The sequence below is a fragment of the Artibeus jamaicensis genome, unplaced genomic scaffold, assembly GCF_021234435.1.
Source record: "Artibeus jamaicensis isolate MK-2021 breed Jamaican fruit bat unplaced genomic scaffold, CSHL_Jam_final contig_3113, whole genome shotgun sequence".
NCBI classification, from domain to species: Eukaryota; Metazoa; Chordata; class Mammalia; order Chiroptera; family Phyllostomidae; genus Artibeus; species Artibeus jamaicensis.
The window spans coordinates 2,379,569-2,398,640 of NW_026521719.1; the positions used below are offsets into that span (position 1 = coordinate 2,379,569).

The 19,072-nt window shown below is 37.5% G+C and overlaps 2 protein-coding genes and 1 pseudogene across 4 annotated transcripts in view; 1 reads left to right on the forward strand and 2 right to left on the reverse strand.

The window, feature by feature from the left end:
* The window catches only part of ARL13B (ADP ribosylation factor like GTPase 13B), a 71,791-nt gene that overhangs the window by 27,052 nt on the left and 25,667 nt on the right, over positions 1-19,072 (forward strand). The gene's annotated exons all lie outside the window — the stretch shown is intronic.
* Positions 2,304-16,774, reverse strand: STX19 (syntaxin 19). 2 transcript variants are annotated; one of them, XM_037152360.2, is made up of 3 exons: positions 16,569-16,774; positions 8,091-8,290; positions 2,304-3,273 (listed from the first exon to the last, which is right to left on the reverse strand). In XM_037152360.2, the coding sequence occupies exon 3, from the start codon at positions 3,258-3,260 to the stop codon at positions 2,376-2,378; it is 885 nt and encodes a 294-aa protein (XP_037008255.2). In that variant the 5' UTR covers positions 3,261-3,273; positions 8,091-8,290; positions 16,569-16,774; the 3' UTR covers positions 2,304-2,375. The 2 variants fall into 2 exon arrangements, with proteins under 2 accessions (XP_037008255.2, XP_037008256.2); XM_037152361.2 differs by lacking the exon at positions 8,091-8,290.
* On the reverse strand, positions 12,287-14,485 carry LOC119054462 (RNA-binding protein FUS-like; annotated as a pseudogene).

A 19,072-nucleotide genomic window follows, 5' to 3' on the forward strand; every position in this document is an offset into this window, starting at 1 on the left:
AGAGTTTCTCTCTCTGGATTATTCCCATTAACCGAATGTGCTCTTATGTGTTTTAACTTTATTACAGAGTCCTTTGACTCCACATCCCTCTCTAGCTCTTGACTCCTTTTTATAGTGCATTCAGACTTCTGGAAAGAATTGTCTGTAGTGGCTGTTGTCATTCTTTATGTTGCCTACTTTCCTCAGTATACTCCACCTGCGACTTCATGCATTCAGTTCCTTGAGACTGTTCTTGTTGGAATCAGTAAATCATCTCCATGTTCCCAACTCCATTGTCACTTTGCCATTCTTTCTTTACCTCAAATTGACAATTTCCTCAACTTTGTTTTTCTTAAACATTCTTCTCTTGTATTTTGCAGTATTTGCAGTACATTTTATTATTTTCCTCTTACTTCATTATTGGTTTCTTCTAAAGTCTCCTTTACTAACTCCTTTTTCTGCTTGAAATATAAATTTTGGAATAGTCCAGGCTCTTTTTTGAACTTCCAGTCATACACACACACACACACACACACACACGCTCTTTAGGTGACTTCATCCTCAAGTCACGTTACCTAAAATACCATTTACTCAAATGACCCAGATTTATACTTTCAGCTGCCGTGTTACCTCCCAAGAGCTCCTACTGATATAACTAATATCTTCTAAATCTTCACTTGGACTTTTTATTATCATCACAGATTCTCTTAGTCAAACCTTCACTTCTTTCTTTTTCCATCTTGTAAATGACATCAGTATCCTGTAGTTTCTACCTCTTAAGTCTATCACAAGTTAGTTTAATTATTTTTATCACCACTGTATAATATAGAGCAACTACTTCTAACTATAGTAGTCAGTAACTAATTTTGAAATCATACCCCCTGGGTTCAAATCCTGACTCTCTAGATGTAGTTTCTGTGACCTGGGATAGTTTACTTAGCCTTTTTGTGTATCTCAGTGTTCTTGTTGGTAAACTTGTGAAATTATTAGAACAGTGCTGGCATATAGCAAGTACTTCATTAATCTTGAGTATGAGTACTGCTGCTGCCACTCTCACCTCCTCTGTTCCCGTTCTAGTCCTTGCCTCCGTTATCTCTTACAGACACGACTTCATTAACCTTCTGATTGTGTGCTTGTCTTCACTCATGTGCCCTGAATCCATCCACTAGACAGAATGGTTTTCCTCAAATATAAATTATATAACATTATTCCCAGGCCAAAATTAGTTTGGGGGCTCTTCCTTGATTATACTTGATGTAAATTTCAGACTTAAATAGTTCACAAAGTTTTAACTATAGCCCCTGTTGACCTTTCGTAACTTCATCTTGTCTCTCACTGTTCTTTTGCCACTATGATACAGCTGTACTATTCATTTTTCTTTGGACAGAGTAAATTATACTTTCCACAGGGTCTTTCTGCTGTTTGTATCCTATGACTGGAATATAGCATTCCTTGTCCTCATCATTTAGATTTTCACTTAATATTGCCTTTGAGAGAGGCCTTCACTGACTACCCAACCAAAAGAAGCTACCCTGATAGTCTGTCTCATTATATCCTTATTTTGAGTCTATTAGGAACTTAACATGATCCAATATTTGTATTTATTTGTTATCTGTTTTTTCCACTAGAATAGGAGTTACAACTTCTATCACTTTGTGAGTTTAAACTATATCCCTAGCCCATAACATCTGGCTTTAGAAAAAAAGTGATGGAGAAATTTTGGAGAATACAGTTACCTTTATTTTTCACTTTATTTCCCAACCCTCTTGATCTGTATGTAATACAGTGTCCTTAATGGACCCAGTTCTGGAAAACAGTGCCTTAAATCACCTTCTTAGGCCTTAAATTACCTTCTTAGGCCTTAAATTAGATTCAGCTTCTGGTTACCAACTAGACTCTTCATTAAGTACATAATTGATTTTATCAGTATTTGTTGAATACTGAATTATCTGACATATTGAGCATAAAAGATTTGATACAGCTTCCGGTTTAATTTTGCTTGAATATAGCATCCTTTGAGGTCTTGCTTTACATATATTTTAACTACGAAAATATTATCAAATGAACCAAAGGATTGTTAAGTAGTTGTCACTTGTTGACATTCATCTTCTAAAGGCTTTGGAGATTACAAAAATGTGTAATAGAGCTTGATACCTGATGAGATCATTCATCTCATTTTCAACAGCTAAGTATACTGTTTTTAGTTCAGGAAATGAAGACATTTCATGTCACTGACTTTAGAAGTTTATGTAATTCTAGTGGGTGAGGGCTAAAGGGGGAAATTTTAACTTAATAGTGGTGAAAGGTATGTGAATTAATCTGTGAAAGGAAGAAAAACAATATACTAAAATGTGAGACATCATTCTACAACTGGAAACATTTCTAAAATAGCTTCTTTATTTTGAGCCACAGCATGGACAACACCAACAGCACAGTACCTTGCAAGGATTTCTTTTTTTGTATTTTACAGCTAGTCCGAATTTCTCCTTAGTAGTGTTAACATACTCTTTTGTTCCATTCACTATCATTTCAATATTGTTGATGCTTTCTCCTTGTTCCTCTACTAAAAGAGATATCTGAATGAAAAGCTCCCTTAAATCCTTTATTTGATTTTCCAAATTAACAAGCTCCTTGTGTCTCTGTTCTATCTCTGAAAGTTGTGCTTTAGTGATATTGATTTCTGTAAGCACATTTTCATTAAACACTTCCCATTTTCCTTGCTGAAGCATATCATTTACTTCTTCTTCAGGTACATCTTTTCCAGCAACTTCAAGCTGACGGAAAATAAACGTCTTGCACTTTTCTTGCTTTGCTGCTATTGTGTCATTGTATATAAACATAGTTTGCTGAAAATGGCGGAACATTGCAGCATGCTGAGATTTAAGTATCCTTGTGACCACTGATGACGGACCGTTTTCAACCTCTGATTTTTTTGCTTCTTTTACTAAATTATCCAAACCTTTCATTATGTGTTCTGCTTGGGTTTTTATCTCCTTTGTAATGCTAGACTCTTTCTTAAGTAGACTAAACCTTCTCATTGAAGCCACCAGACTTTTCTGTTGCTGCCCAAATTTTTGAACACCATCTGTCAAATTGTTAAGGCTCTCCTGTAGTTTCTGGATCTCATGTAGATGTCTCTCTGCTACAGGCTCTCTTTCATAAATAACAGCTTGCTGCAGAAACATTCCTTGTTCCTCCGCTTCTGTAGTTGGCACATGCCTGTCTCTAGAGAGTTCGAGTTCTTTCGTTCGTTGTTTTAGTTCTTGAAGTCGGTCCTTCATCTTCCCTTTTCTCCTAAAAAGGAAAAATGGTTGTGTTGAACAAAGAAAAGTTTAGTATTTTCCCCTGGGGTAGATGGCCTCACAAAGCTATACTTACCTCCTAGGGGAAATCCTCCTACTTTTCTGGAAAGAAGTTAACAAATTAGAAAAATCAATAAGAATTTTTTCATAAACACCAGTACAACAGAAAAAGTAATGTATAATAATTTGTAACTTGCTCTGCATGATGTGGGACTGTTACCGAACAAGAGGTCCGAGGGAGGGGCAATACAATATTCGGCCCACCTAGGGATGCCCAAAACTGCTATACAACAGGGGCCCCTCCCAAGGACAAAATACTAATATCTACTGGGCTCTTCTGTCCGCCGCCAATTGGAAAGACATCTCTCAATGCCAGAGATTTGTGAAAAGGAAACAAAATGTTTATTTAATGCTATTCAGGCCTAACGCCTCCACTAAAATAGCAAAGTCCTTTAGGGTATACACCTACACCCGCACAGCTCTCCCTTCTCCCACTGTCCCAACTCCGGGTACCGTAAATCAGGAAAAGAGCACACATCTGTGTTGCAGGCCGCTGGTACCGTCAGCTGTGTCGCCATACAGACAGGATCTTGAGTTAATCCAAAGTACTGTGGTACCCTCTCATGGTCCACTGGCAAGAGTCCTTTGTACCCAGTTCCAGTCAAAGTCTCCCTTGCTTTCCAGGCCCCGCAGACAAAGGGGGCACCCCAAAGCCACGTGGGCCTCTTCTACCAAAGCTGCAGGGGTCCGCACTCCACCAAAAGCATGTGGCTTTCTTCTTCACCTGGCTGCAGGGATCTCCATTCTGGCAAAGCTGTGTGATTTTTCCCTTTCACCTGGGAAAGAGGGGGTCCGCACCCTGCCAAAACCACGTGGCTCCCTCTTTCACCTCACCAAGAGAGGGTCCTCACTCTGCTGAAACCGCGTGGCTCTCTCCCCCAATGGCTGCTGTGTCTGGCTTTTAAATCCTCGCACCCATCTTCCTCTGTACCCCTATTTCCTACTCCTCCCAAGATCAGTTACACCTGCCAGTATTTCTGTATTAATACAAGTTTACTGGGCTGCCATCGTTAGTCTGGGCAGTAATCATCCCATGTCCTAGAGCCAATCTTCTCCAAGCTCCAACGAAGGCGCTGTAACTTGGGGGACCTGCCCCCAGTTACATCTTGGGGGAAGTGACTTCATCCCCCTGGCTCCAAGCCTGGCCACAGCCATTTCACATATCCAAGTGACCGCCAAAGGCTATAGATGTGTTAAAAGACAATGTTAAAAGACAATGCCATGGATTAGCTGCAAGGCTGTGGCTGTATGAAACAGCCCTGCATGTTCCTGCTCCATGTGTCCCTTCCCCCCAACTCACACCTGTGGGGGGGAAGGGGTGAGGACATCTTATATGTCTCTCCATTATTCCTATACACTTTGAATTCTGGACACCATTCCAAATCTTTTTTTGGGGGGGGGGCCCTGGCTGCACCCTGTATCAGGATTACCGTGAGTTCCATGCAGTTGAGTGAAGTACTGAGAAAGCAGTGATTGAGATACAATTGCCCCCAAATAATGTTTTGTGTCATGAAACTGCCACATGATAACAGATTTTTTGATATAGAAAGATATATCTTGACTTCCGCCAAGATGGAGAAGTAGGTGGAGGTTCCACCTCACCTCTGTGCACAACCAAATCTAAGAACAACTATTTTTAACAGCAGTCACAACCAAGCCACACGGAAAATCGACAATACGGAGTCCAAAGGACAACTAGATACTCGGCTGGACCCATACGAGGAGCGAGGCCAGCAGCAGAGCAGGTTAGCAAGAAAAAATTCCCGGGGCGGTGCGCAGGCAGGCAACCGAGGGCACTGATCGCCAGACAGCTGGCTGCCGGAGCGCACAGGGAAGAGGCGCGGCGGGTCGGTCGCAGGCATTTAGGTGCGGAGAAACCAGTGAGAAGGGAAACCCGCGCGGTGCAACAGGCTCGCAAAATTAGGATCGGATAAGCAAGCCCGAGGCGTTTGAGTGACTGGTTGCGCTGGGCTAGCGGAGAGGAACGCCATTGCTCCCTCTCTGACCCCGCCCCCACACACAGCATCACAAACCAGCGACCTGGGTCGCCCCGTCCTGGTAAACAACTAAGGCTTCGCTGGGCTCACTTAACAACGCGAATAGACCAAAAGTGGCTCTAGGACAACTCAGAGCCCCAGAACCGATAGACCTAAGTGATGAAGAAATAGCCAGTCTTTCAGATACACAGTTCAAAACACTGGTTATAAAGATCCTTACAGAACTGGTGGATTTTAGTCACAAATTAGAGAAACATATGGAAGCTAAATTAATTGAAATGAATGCTGATACAAAAGATACCAATAGTAATGGAAAGAAAATTGGGATTCAAATCAAGGGAGAGAACCAGACGGAAGAAAAAAATGACCAAACAGAAAGGAATGAAGAAATAAGAATTCAGAAAAATGAGGAGAAGCTTAGGAATCTCCAGGACATCTTTAAACGTTCCAACATCCGAATTATAGGGGTACCAGAAGGGGGAAAGGCACAACCACCAGTTGAAAAATTATTTGAACAAATAATAAAGGAGAATTTCCCCAAGATGGCAAAGGAAATAGACTTCCGAGAAACCCAGGAAGCTCAGAGAGTACCAAAGAAGTTGGACCCAAGAAGGAACACACCAAGGCACATCATAATTACATTAGCCAAGATTAAAATGAAGGAGAGAATCCTAGAAGCAGCAAGAGCTAAGGGGACAGTCACCTACAAAGGAGTTCCCATCAGACTGTCAGCTGATTTCTCAAAAGAGACCTTACAGGCAAGAAGGGGCTGGGCAGAGGTATTCCAAGTCATGAAAACCAAAGATCTACAACCAAGATTGCTCTACCCAGCAAAACTTTCATTTAGAATGGAAGGACAGATAAAGTGCTTCTCAGATAAGACCAAATTCAAGGAGTTCATCATCACCAAGCCCCTACTATATGAAATGTTAAAGGGACTTACCTAAGAAAAAGAAGATAAAAAAGATGAACAGTGAAAGGACAGCAAACTCACAGTTATTAAGAACCACACCTAAAACAAAAGCAAACTAAGAGGATAGCTAGATCAGGAGCAGAACCATAGAAATGAAGATTTCATGGAGGGTTAGCAACAGGGGGAGTGGGAGGAGGGGAAGGGGGGAGAAGGTACAGAAAATAAGTAGTATAGACAGTAGATAGAAAATAGATAGGGGGGAGGGTAAGAATAGTAGGGGGAAATACAGAATCTAAAGAATTTGAGACACATGTTCATGAACTAAAGGGGGAAATGGTGGGGAAGGGGTATGCAAGGTGGAGGGGAAAGGAGGGGGGAATAGAGCAAATGTAATGGCATAATCAATAAAAAAAATAAAAATAAATAAAAAATAAAAAGTCAAAAAAAAAAAAAGAAAGATATATCTTAAAATGGAAGATTTGACTTGACCATATCTTTAGCTTTTAAAATTAAAAGGATTCCCTGAAAGTGCCTTTATTGCTAAATATACTATTCCTGGTTAATTTGGTCGATATAATGTTAAAAATATACTCATTGTGCTACATATGCATAATTTAGTTACAACCAGTATAGAGGCAGGGAAGATTTCCTATGAGAGGTTTACGCAGTAGAGATTATGTTGATTTATCTTAAAATTTCTGAGGCTTTGGATTGATTAACATTATTTGACATAGTTTTGTTTTCTTAAGCATTGCATATGTCTGAAAACATATTCTTGGTCTGATTAAACTGATTTCTCATTCTTAGCATTCCTTTGCAAAAATATCCAGACTATTTTAGAATGAAATTTATATTAAGTGATGTTTTTACAAACATAAGAATATATTAATGTAAAATATTATTTTGGGGGCACTGATAATATTGACATTTATCACACCTTATGATGATAGTTATCTAAAGGATCAAGTTGATGTGCATGATTTATATATAATACTATATTTCATTGTATATGTAACAAAGTGAATAAAAAGCAATGTTGTTAATAAAATACTTAATTTTCACAGAATATCTTGAATTTAGAAAGGCATTTAAACATGCCTTTCTTGATTTTTTGGCAGCTAAGAAGTTCTTAAAGGAACTACAAATAGCTAATTGAAACACATACAACATCAATATCAGAGAAAAAGGTCTCCTTATGCTGTTGTGCTATGTGACTCGGTTTTGATATATTTTTGCAAATGTTTTTATCAGTGATTTGGATGTTATGAAGCCCTACTTATCAAATATGTTGATGGTACAAAATTTGGAGAGATATTTATTATGTTGAAGTACAGAGTTGGAATTTAAAGATTAAAATACCATGGAATACTATACTAAAAGTAACAAAAATATGTTTAACCAGGGTAGGTATGAAATATTCACAGAGTGGTTTAGAAAACATCTTCACATCTACAAAATAGAAGGCCTTTGCATTCATAGCAGGGCTTATGAAAATTACTGGGATTTAAGCTAATGATGAGCTTTCTGTCAAAACCATCAAAATAGTCTTTGTGCTCTCCTGAATACCTGTGATACCTGCGTTTACTAAGAAAGATGTTTGATCCATTCATTCCATGCTAGTCCGAGCAAATGGGAGAGGGAGGGACTGTGTTAAATTCTGACTGATATTTTGAGATGAAAATTCATAAATTGGGAATTTCCAAACTGTCATGGGAAAAAGTAGGTTGGAAGATCACACATAGTATATGGAAATTATTCAAAGAAATGGAAATATAGGGAATATCTACAACTGTTTTCTAAAATGTGTAGGTCTGGATATATAAAAGGAATTAGACTTACTTGGCATAACTCCAAATGGCACTGGGTGGAAATTACATGGAGAGAGTTTTAATTTAGTATAAAGAAGACTCTTCAAACAAGTAGAGCTGTTCCGAGATGGAATGAACTGCTTCATGAGTCAGTAAGCTTGCCATCACTGGAGATGGTCAGTGAGATGTTCTTGAATGATGATCTAGTTGAGGATGTTGTAAAAATGATGCCTGCATTGCATAAAAAGTTAAACCAGTATCCTGATAATATTCCTTTGGTTTTAAAGGGCTGACATTTTGTCAAATAATTACTCAGGCTTATTATATGCAGAGTTTTAAGTGCTATAGTATACAAGTATATTCAATAATACCTGTCCTAAATAATTTACTACGTAAGGAGAGATGGACAATGTACAATTAAGTGTTGAAGATATTACATCACTTTGTATATAGTCATAGCTTTTTCTGTTTTAAATTGGCTTTTTTTAATCTGATTTTTATTTTCCTCAAGTTAATACATATGCACAGTTTTAAAAGTCAGATAATCTCCAGGCTTATAAAAGACACACAGCCAACACGTGCCTGCCCCACCACACCTCATTCTCAGCTCCCAAGTCCCAAAGGAGGTCATTGTCAGCTCCTTAGCTTATGTGATTTGCTTAGGTAGGTGTTCTCTGCTTTTTTCAGATTTAAAATTTATACTGTTTGTTATGAAAGATATGGATTTAACTTTTTCTTAACACACCCATCCTTCCCTTAATTTTTACCTATCACTATAGTTATATCCTAATTTTTGGTTAATCAATAGTCCGTGTTAACATTAGTATGACTAAACAAATATATATACCAGAGTCAAATAAGGTACTATATTACTTTCTTTCTCAAATAAGTTTTTCTTAACAAAACTGTTTCTAGGCCATGCCTATGGATGGAGCTAGAAAATTTAATACATTTATTTTAAGAAAGCTTTTCATTGACCTATTCACGTATATATAGAAAGTGCCCAAACCAAAATGTATAATTTCATGATTTTTCATAAAGGAAACTGTAATCATCACACTGATCAAGAACCAGTTAACTTGTTAATTTTTTCTGAAATTATTACCTAAGTTTTTCAGTTATTTGATATATATTTTTTCAGTTGTTTAATACATGTGTATCACTAATTCAATCTAAAACTCTTAAATTGACCTAAAAATGTCATCTTAGTATATGTAAATATAATAGGTTTTCTGTTTTTTTTCTTTCATGTTATTATTTCAACTTCTGAGGCTTTTTTTCTGGAACCTTCTAGTTCACAGGTGGCAAACACAAGGCCCACAGACCAAATCCAGCCCTCCACCTTGTTTTAAGCTCTCGCTTAACTGTTAAGGAGTAGTTACATTTACACGGTCCTAAAAGTACATTTGGCCCTTTGAAGGCACCTGTGAGGCTGATGTGGCCCCTGTGGAAAAGGAGTTTGACTCCCCTGCTCTAGCTTGACCTGATTTTCAGGTCTTGTGTTGGGATTTTTTTCTTTCTTGGATATCTCTCCTGATTCCTGGTTCCTAATATCTATTCCTGGTTTATCATTTAATTTGGGTGCATGCCATAGCTTCCTTTTAAAATGTGAATGTGTAACTTTTATTTCTGAAAATGTTTTTATTCTGTTCTTACATCTGAATTATATATTTTTTGTGGATATAATTCTTTCTTGGAAATTATATATTCCCTTATAATTTTGAAAATTTTGATGTGTTTTCTTCTAACTTTCTTTGTTGTCCTTGAGAAGTCTGCCATCTGATTCCTGATACATTTAAAAAAAATTCTTTCCTGAAACTCTTGGCCTTTTTTCTTTTTATTTCTGGTGTTCCAAAATTCACAATAACGTACCCGGGGTAGGTCCTTCTGCGGTATTTGCTAGACAGTAAGTAGCTCTTTTCAATCTGAAAATCCATATATTTAGGATTTGGTGGGGGTTGGTCCTGATTTTTAAAAGAACTTCAACTTCTCCATTTTCTTCGCATACTTTTCTTTGAAGTTCCCCTTATTTGGATGTTAACTTTCTTAACTACTCTAGTTTCCCTAGTGTCTGCAAGGTCAAGTTTCTTGTTAGAAGCCACACAACTAAAAAGCTGCCTACATTCAGATACAAATCTGCCTCATACAGATTTGTGTTTTTCCCCTAATCCCTAGTGATAGATTATCTTAGTGAATCACACTGCAAATGAAGTTGATCTGTATCAAATAGTGTATTATGTAATTAGTATAAATACTTTGTTTAAAAGAAGAAAGTTTTTGCAGGAGGTAACACAGTATATCAGGTCTAAAATAAAGTATGTTGTTCGAAGCTTTATAAGGATCTTTAATCAAACCAAATTAAACATTTTACAGAGAAGAAAAGGGATTAGTTCTAATTTTATAGACCTGTGTCACAGGAAGTCTCTAAGAAATTTTGAATTTTATCCTTGACATCATGTAGAGATTGGGATTGTTGTGTTTTCTTCTGCTTTAGCTCATAGTCATAGGCTGAGATAATAAAGATAGGAAGTGAGGTATACTTCATTTCTATATCTGTAGAGATTTCTGTTTTCTATTCCTATACTAACCTGTACTGTGAATTCTTACAGCCACAAAGTATATAGCAGATACATTGTTTGTTGCACTATTTTTTTAAAGATTTTATTTATTTATCTTTTAGAGGGGAAAGGAAGGGGAGAGGGAGAGAAATACCAATGTATGGTTGCCTGTCGTGCATCCCCTGCTGGGAACTGGCCTGCAACCCAGGCATGTGCCCTGACTGGGAGTCATACCGTGATACTTTGGTTCACAGGCCCACGCTCAATCCACTGAGCTACACCAGCCAGGGCATGTTGCACTAATTTTTTTAAATGGACTTATATTTCTGATAATATGGGACGAAGAACAGAGTTAACAGTATTGGAGACTCAGGTGAGCAATGAGGGGACCAAAACATTTTGATCTTTTTACTTGTGAGAATTATCTAAGTTTTATCTAATGTTTTAAGAAGCATTGCACAACCTTTAAATTTTTCAAGAGCTACAATGTCTCCAACCTTCTCTTTGGTTGTGTGACTTGGAACAAATCCTAAAACAAATCCCTCTAACAGTTTTATAGCTGGATAGGTCTTTTTTTTTTAAATTAGAAATTAATGATCAATTCTGTGACAAGCCTTTTTTCCTAAAGCATTGTAGTTTACTTTTTTAAAAGGATTTTACTTATTTATTTTTAGAGAGGGGAAGAGGGAGAAAGAGAGGGAGAGTATCATCAATGTGTGGTTGCCTCTTGCGCGTCCCCTACTGGGGGACCTGGCTCACAACCCATACAAGTGTCCTGACTGGCAACCCTTTGATTTGCAGGTGGCACTCAATTCACACCAGCCAGAGCTACTTTTTTTTTAAGAAATAGAATATTTCAAATTCTGTTGTTACACAGTGTACCTTTGCAAAATACTTTTGGAAAGTTGAATGTTACTGTCACTGACATTGGATACCAAGATATTTGACTCTGACCCTTGTGAAGTTCGTCTTTTCCTGGGTTCCTGTCCATGGAAGGACAGTTTCCTGAAGGAGTACCATACTCATATTTGAATAAAAGGTACTTGAAGAAACTGCTCAAAATATTTGGATATGTGTTTTGTATTCATTAACTTTACTAGAAAAAAAACGAGTAAATATGCTAAATCTTTTTTAAATTTCTATATGTTATTGGTATTACAAAACAGACAGATTTCCTTTCAGAGCTGTATATCATGGTATATATAATATAGTAAGTAAATGATGTTTACATGAAGTTAACCATAAAGTTTATAGTGTGTTCATCTTGGTTTATGGATACAATGTCTTCATTTATTTCCTTTGAATAGTTAAAGGGTATTTATGTTAAAAGATCCTTTACATTATTAGGTTATTTTGGTTTCTGAGAAATATCTTTGTTGTGGCCACTGTCAGTTTCTCTTGGTGGTAGTGGTGGGCAAATGATTTGGTGAACCTTGGTAGTCCTTTACCTTCAGTGGGAAATTGTCTTCTACGAGAATGTCTGGAGCGCCCTGCATTGTGGTTACATGTGCGCCCCGTCCCCAGGTGCCCAACACTGTATTCCAGTCCCTGCTAGGCAGGATGAGCTAACAGAGGAAAATACCCCCACGTTCCTGACCTGGACATCAGTCCTCCGAAGAGGAATTAGAGGAGGAATGTTGAACTAAAGTGATGTTTTTAATGGGAATTATTAAATTACAGTCTGACACACAAAAATGTGGGTGATCAGGAGCTGGAAGGTTACAAAATAATGAGGATAACACTGGGTATAGAAGAAAAGCTGTCCCAGAACCTCAGGAAGCAGGTTAATATGGATTCTTCCTGCAGTCCTATCTGTGGTCACCCCTGGAGTGCACCTTGCCAGGGCCAAACCCACCTCTGTCCCTACTACCTCGGCCTCCTCAGAAGCTCCCATGGCCCCTGCTTTGGCCTCAGTAGCCTCCCCGATCATAGCCTCCTTGGCCATCACGATGATCATCTCAGTAGCTATCCCCTGTATGAGAGCCTCCTGGTTCCCCTCCAGGTTTGTCGGGTTTAGGGGTCTTACACTGGGTGCATTCATTCTTCCAAGAGATTTCATGTTCTCACTTGTAGGGTTAGGACACTTCCAGTCCCTAGCTCGCTGCTGTCCTCCACCGCCACCACCTCCACTGGGGAATTCTTGCTGGCCACCACCACCGTCACCATCATCAAACCTGTCAACAGCTGTTTTAGCAGAAGTGGGTCATCAGATGACACCGTGTCTCCCCCTGCAGCTTGCCTGTTTCCCTATGTACAGATTAATCATGGGCTGCCTTGTTTTCTTATTTCTCTTAATAATACCAATCCAATTGAACATATCAGCCACAGACTCAATCGCAACATTCTCATCAGGCCTTGCATGAAGATGGTGGTGGTGTCTGAATTATCCTGTTCAGAGTCATGATGTGATCCTTGGTCCCGAGAACTACCAAATCTCTCAAAGCCACCACAGTTGCTTTCACCAGCACTGCCACTGCCTTTGCCTCCATGGCCTCATCCCCCACGGTCCTTCTGGCCTCCCCTGCAGCCACCACCACCATCACTACTCTGGTCCTGATCGTCGTAACCTCAGCCACAGCTGCCACCACTCATGTGGGACTGATGTTGGCCATTGATCTCTCCACCACCCCTCTGCCACCTCCACTGCTACTGCTGCACTGGTTCTGTTGTCCATAGCCCTGAGGAGGATTGTAGGAGCTGTCCATAGCTAGGCAGCTGGCCACCACCACCACTGTCACCATCTCCATTGCCTCCAAGGCCCATGGGTCCTCTTCGCCCTCGGCTTCCATGACCCCCACTGTGGGGCTGCCCCTAGGTGTTGCTCTGAGAACTGCTACTGGAGCTTCCCAGGGTGCTGCTAGGAGCTGGCTGAGGGACATAGCCAGGTTAGGACGTAGCCCATAAGATGACTGGGAATTCTAGCCACAGCTGTCGCCACCAGTTGCTCTGTGTCTGTGGGGAGCTGACTGGCGCCATAGCCTGCGTTTTGGGTCTGTCCAGAAGAACCGTAGGTGTTCTAGCCATAGCCTGAACTGTCCCCTGACTGGCTGTAGCCACTATAGCTATGCTGTCCACAGGACTGATAGCTCTGCTGGGAATGGCCTTGCCCAGGCTGGGTGGGGCAGGTCCCAGTAGCTTTGTGTGGCCTGTTGGGTAGAGTCATGAAGCCATGTCTGTGCATGTACACACAGGCTGACATGCAACAAGATTCCTCCAACACCACAGAGCACCAATGCCTCCAGGACTCTGGATATATTCTTAAACCATTTTTGTGGTTGTCACTGCTAGGGCCCCATGGAGTTTGCCTGTTGTAGCCCAGGTAGTATAAATATAGGCCTCATTTTTCTCTACTGATTTTTATAGTCAGAGTGGATCCCTCATGTAAAATCCTGGAGAAGCCACAGAGATTTTACTGTCTCTGTATATAGATTGTGTCCTATATTTCCTAGTTCACTACTCACTACTTCATCTATGAAACTCAGTTTTAGTCCCCTAATTAGGCACAAATACTAAACCCCAGCTTTTGGTAGCTCACGGAGTTCCTTTAATTCCTACTCTGTACTTTGTATGTTCCCTCTTCATGTCTGTCACTTGGTACTTACTCTTTCATCACATGTAATGATGCAGTTTTACAATTGGTCTTTTTTTCACAAGATCATATCAGATCATATCATGATGTGTAGAAGAGGGAAGAACTTCTGTTCTGTGCATCTTGACTGAAGGTCATAGGTGGTTATCTGTATAGAGTTAACAATTCAAAATGTTCCCCAAGTTCATCTTCATCTCTGCAGAAATTGTCTTAATGTGGGTACTCAGGTGCACTTACATGCAGTGTACAAACTGCATGTTCTAGTAGTTGTGTACTCATAACTAGATATGTAACTATTTCCAATCTAGTTGCTTAATCACATATCTTTATAAAATAGAATATTAGGCAAAATGAGACATTGAGGCACGTTAGAATTTAAAAGTTGGAAGAGGCAAAGTTCATGAACATAAAATATTAAACTCATAGTTATAAAACCATTTAATTGCTTAGGCTAGGTGAAATTGATGAGACTACCATTTTACACAATCTTTTCTGCACCTTAAATTTATTATCTTAATGTCAGAAGAGTTTTACTTAAACGTGAATTATCGTTCAGCATGTTTTTCTTCATTGCTAAATAGTTTTGAATTCTGTCAATAACTGACTATATTTTTGAGCTTAAACTTGATATTTGCAAAAAGAACACTAATTTATAAACATGGTGTTTGACTTAGACCATTTGTTCTGGGAAATAGAAAAGTAAACTTGTATGATTCAAATAAAATGTTCTCTACCCTAATACAGACAAGGAACATTCCCAGGGAGAGAAATATATAATTACCTAGTACTTTAAGAAATGTACCCTGATATATAAACTTTATAGATTTATATATAGGTCTGGCACAAATAGTGCCCCCCTTTTTAATTACAAAATCCTTTATTACAAAATTATAGGCAGGTAATTCTGTAACAACAATGTCACACTCAAGCATACCTTGTGACATTTTCGGTGAAATGTTCGTATTACAACTATGAATTATTACATCCATATTTACTACCCTACCAACCACACTCAAGCAGGCCTTCTGCCAGAGCCTATATTTTTAAAGATAATATTTTTTTATGGCTATTGTATTGATCAAATAAAATATTTCAAGAAATGTACCCTGATCTTATCTAACATAAAATGAGTTGGTGTTTTTTTTTTCTTTGCTTTTGTATGAGGACAGATTACAGAATTCCCCTAGTTCAAGGTGAAAGGAGCTAATGTTATAGGAATATTCATCTCCGGTTACTTAAATGAGGAAATGAGGAAAACAAAAAAAGAACAAGTTGCATGTATTTTCTCTAAGTTTAAATTATTTGCCATTTTGTGTAATGCAGTCTTTCAGGGCCTTTTTAATTCTTTTTATTTAGCTTAAATAAGTTAATTATTAACTGACTTGTTTAATATAACAGTAAGACCTTTTTGTTTAAATATTAAGACTTCTGTCATTTTGAACTCTTACTTGCCTGATGGAAATAAACTATACATATATAATACGGTTTTTATATTACATTTAAAACTGCATAGCCATGAAGACACTGTGTCGTAGGTATTATAGAGCCCACTTCCAAAACTATGCTTAAAACACTTATTAAAAGCCATTATTATTTTCATTTGAAGTGGGTTATTAAGTTCTAGAATGCTAACGATTATAAAATAACTTTGAAGAAAATAAACTATGTTTTGGTTAATTATATATTGTTTAATTTAAAAAACATCAGATCTGCATATATTATAGCACTTAAATTATTCTGACTTAATGTAAAACTGTCAAATATATTTATATTAAATTTTATAGTTACATACTTTTAATAGATTAGCTAAAACATTTAAAAAGTGAGTACTCTGATATTTTACAGTAGTCCTCTTACAATATTATTTTCTAATTTTCTCAATTTCAAACTACTCTGGGAAACAACAATGAAGAAATTAATTAAAACCTTGTAGAAAATTAATCTTAAGTTTTTAAAAGTTATGCATATTTCAATTCAGCATAAGCTTTTCAGAACTCAGTGTTAATTAAAAGTGTTTCTAAAAGCAAGCACAGTATGACTAATTTATAGTCAGTCTGTAAAAGAAAGAATTTGAAGTTTGTTTTCATAGTATCTGACTTACAGTGTTTCCAAAATGAGAAGCTAGTTTTTAAAAAACTTAAAAGGTTGATTTTTATTATAGTGGTCTATTTCCGAGTTATCTAAACCCAAATCCTCTTCAATTTATCAATAGTAGTATATGAGCAGGCCAGCTGCCGGTAGTTCTGTCTAAATCTGAACACAACAAGTAATTTTAATTATCTGTAGAGCTATTTTAAATGCCACAGATTTCAGGCTATCCACATCTCACATTAAAAAGCACAGAAAAGAGTGGTTTATTTACCTTTGGTCTTGTTCCTTTTGTTGCTTTTCCACCTGCGATGTTGGAGTCCTGCCTTTGAGAGAAAAACTAGGTATCACCTGTTATGTTTTGATCAAATATTTACGTTTCTATCATATAGCTCACAGGCAATTTCTGTATGGTTTTCAGATGGTTAAGTTAATTGAAAGCCAAATTATGAGACCAAATAAGTTAGAGATAAAATTGTCTTTTTGCTGAAAGAACAAATTGCTTACTTCACACCTGGAGAATCCGGTTCTGCCTGTTAACCGCCCAGTCTTTAGATTGAAGAAAGATCATTTTCATTGGAGCTGGTTGGTAACAGGAAGTCCTGGTTGAAAGGCCTGCATGGAGTGTTTGGCACAGCTCTGTCATCCCTCCAGTCCTGTATTACATATAAAATACGTTAGTCACTTAAAAGGGGGTTTGCATTGAAACAAAGGTTTCTTTGTTTTCTTTAGGTATCAGACCTTGCTAAATATACAGAATTTGGAATGGGAATGGAAAGACACTTGGTATAAAGGCTTTTTGGACCCATTTACTTTAAAGTGAGTCGATTGTATCATATTTTAGGATATCTTGAGGGCTCACTCATAAAAAGAAACTGAACTTCAGAACTACAACTGCCAGAAAAGAGGGTCCTGTCTTTTAACCTTGCACCCCATTTTTATTATACCTGCTATTTTCTTTTTAAATAAGTTTCTTCCATAGTTTTCAGTGCAGAAAATGAAAGTTATGTGGCAATGTGTTATGCTGTTTTTACATCAATGTAAAAATTCGAAACTAATTTTTACCAGAGTGAAGTATTTGTTTGAAAATTAGAACTGAAGTGCCCCAAACACTGCTAAATTTTCTTACTGTCCTTTTTTCTCTGCATGATTTTTATGATTTGAGGGTGCGAGGAGGGACATTGGTATAATTTCCATCAAAATAACATTTGCATTTGTTCTTTGGTTTAGTATCTCCACTTCCTGGAATCTGTTCCCAAAATAAAAAATAAATCTTTCCCATACTTATTTTTCACAGCACTCTGTAAAAACAAATCCCTCAGAACAACCCAAAAGTCCTTCCGTATGGGTCTGGCTGAATAAACAATGAAACACCCTATAATGAGCCTTTTGCTTACTAATAAAGAATATACTAGTAAAGAAGATGTCTTTATACTACTTCAGAGTTATTTTAGGATTTACTGTTTAAAGAGATGGAAGGTGGAACACAAGAGAGTGTGTGTGTGTGTATATATATATGTGTGTGTGTGTGTGTGTGTGTGTATATATATATATATATGTAATATGTTAGTATGTTAGTTTCGTAGAAAGAAAGGAATTCTGGAGACACACACAGAAATATCACCCAACTGGTAAATAGCTTCTAAAGTGCCCAAACTGTGATCTTTAAAATGTCACTTTTTCCATATATATGTTTATATTTTCAAAAAGAAATAATGGAAGGGGACAATGAATTAAAAACTAATGAAATTGGTTACTTACAGGAGAACGGATGGGGTAGAGAGAGAAGGACTCCTGATTGTACTTTGTTTTTATAGTTTTGAATTTCGAACCACATAAATGTTTTAAAAATTAAATCTTAAAAAATAAAAGCAAAAGCATGCTGAAACAAGTGAACCTGGCTCTGTGGTGATGTAATCATACGGAGAGGGGTTGTTTCAAGTAATTTAAAAAACCCTATATTTGGACAGTACATCTCTTGTGCGATACATTTCAGAGGCAGAATAACAACAAAGAGATTGTAATCTGCATTTAGTAGTAGTTTTAGCAATAATAATGGTATTGTTGTATTGAAACTCATATATTGTAGGATAAGACAAATTGTCAATGACAGTGTTACTAGGAACTGTAGTTTTCAGCTTAAGAAGAAGTTATACAATTTAGGAATCTAAATAAAAACTTGGTAATATTTGATTTAAAATTGAAAAATCAATATGAGCTCATGATTTAAATTTTTTTCCAATAGGAAAGTGTATATGTTATTCATCAGAAGTTAAAGTATTTATCATATGTTAACCTCTCTATTGCCCTGAGTATTTTTATAGTACCATTGATTTCTTTCTATCCCTTTTATTTTTTTAAGTATATTTTATTTTTTAAGTATATTATATTTTATATTATAAGTATATAATATTTTTTAAGTATATTATATTTTAAGTATATTATATTTTTTTATTTTATTGATAATGCTATTACCGTTGTCCCAATTGTTTTCTCCCCTTTATCCCTCCTCCTCCCTGCAACTCCTAACCCTCCAGCACTTCCCCCACCCCTTAGTTCATGTCTGTGGGTGATTATATGCTCTTAAGCTTCTCTATTTCCTATACTATTCTTTTTTTTTTAAGATTTTATTTATTTATCTTTAGAGGGGAAGGGAAGGAGAGAGGGAGAGAAACATCAATGTATGGTTGCCTTTTGTGTGTCCCCTGCTGGGAACGGGCCTGCAACCCAGGCATGTGCCCTGAGTGGGAACCTCGATCGTGTGGTTCGCAGGCCCGC

Bases quoted from the DNA above. Each gene is read 5' to 3' on its own strand.
- STX19 (XM_037152361.2), bottom strand. From the start codon at position 3,260: ATGAAGGACCGACTTCAAGAACTAAAACAACGAACGAAAGAACTCGAA.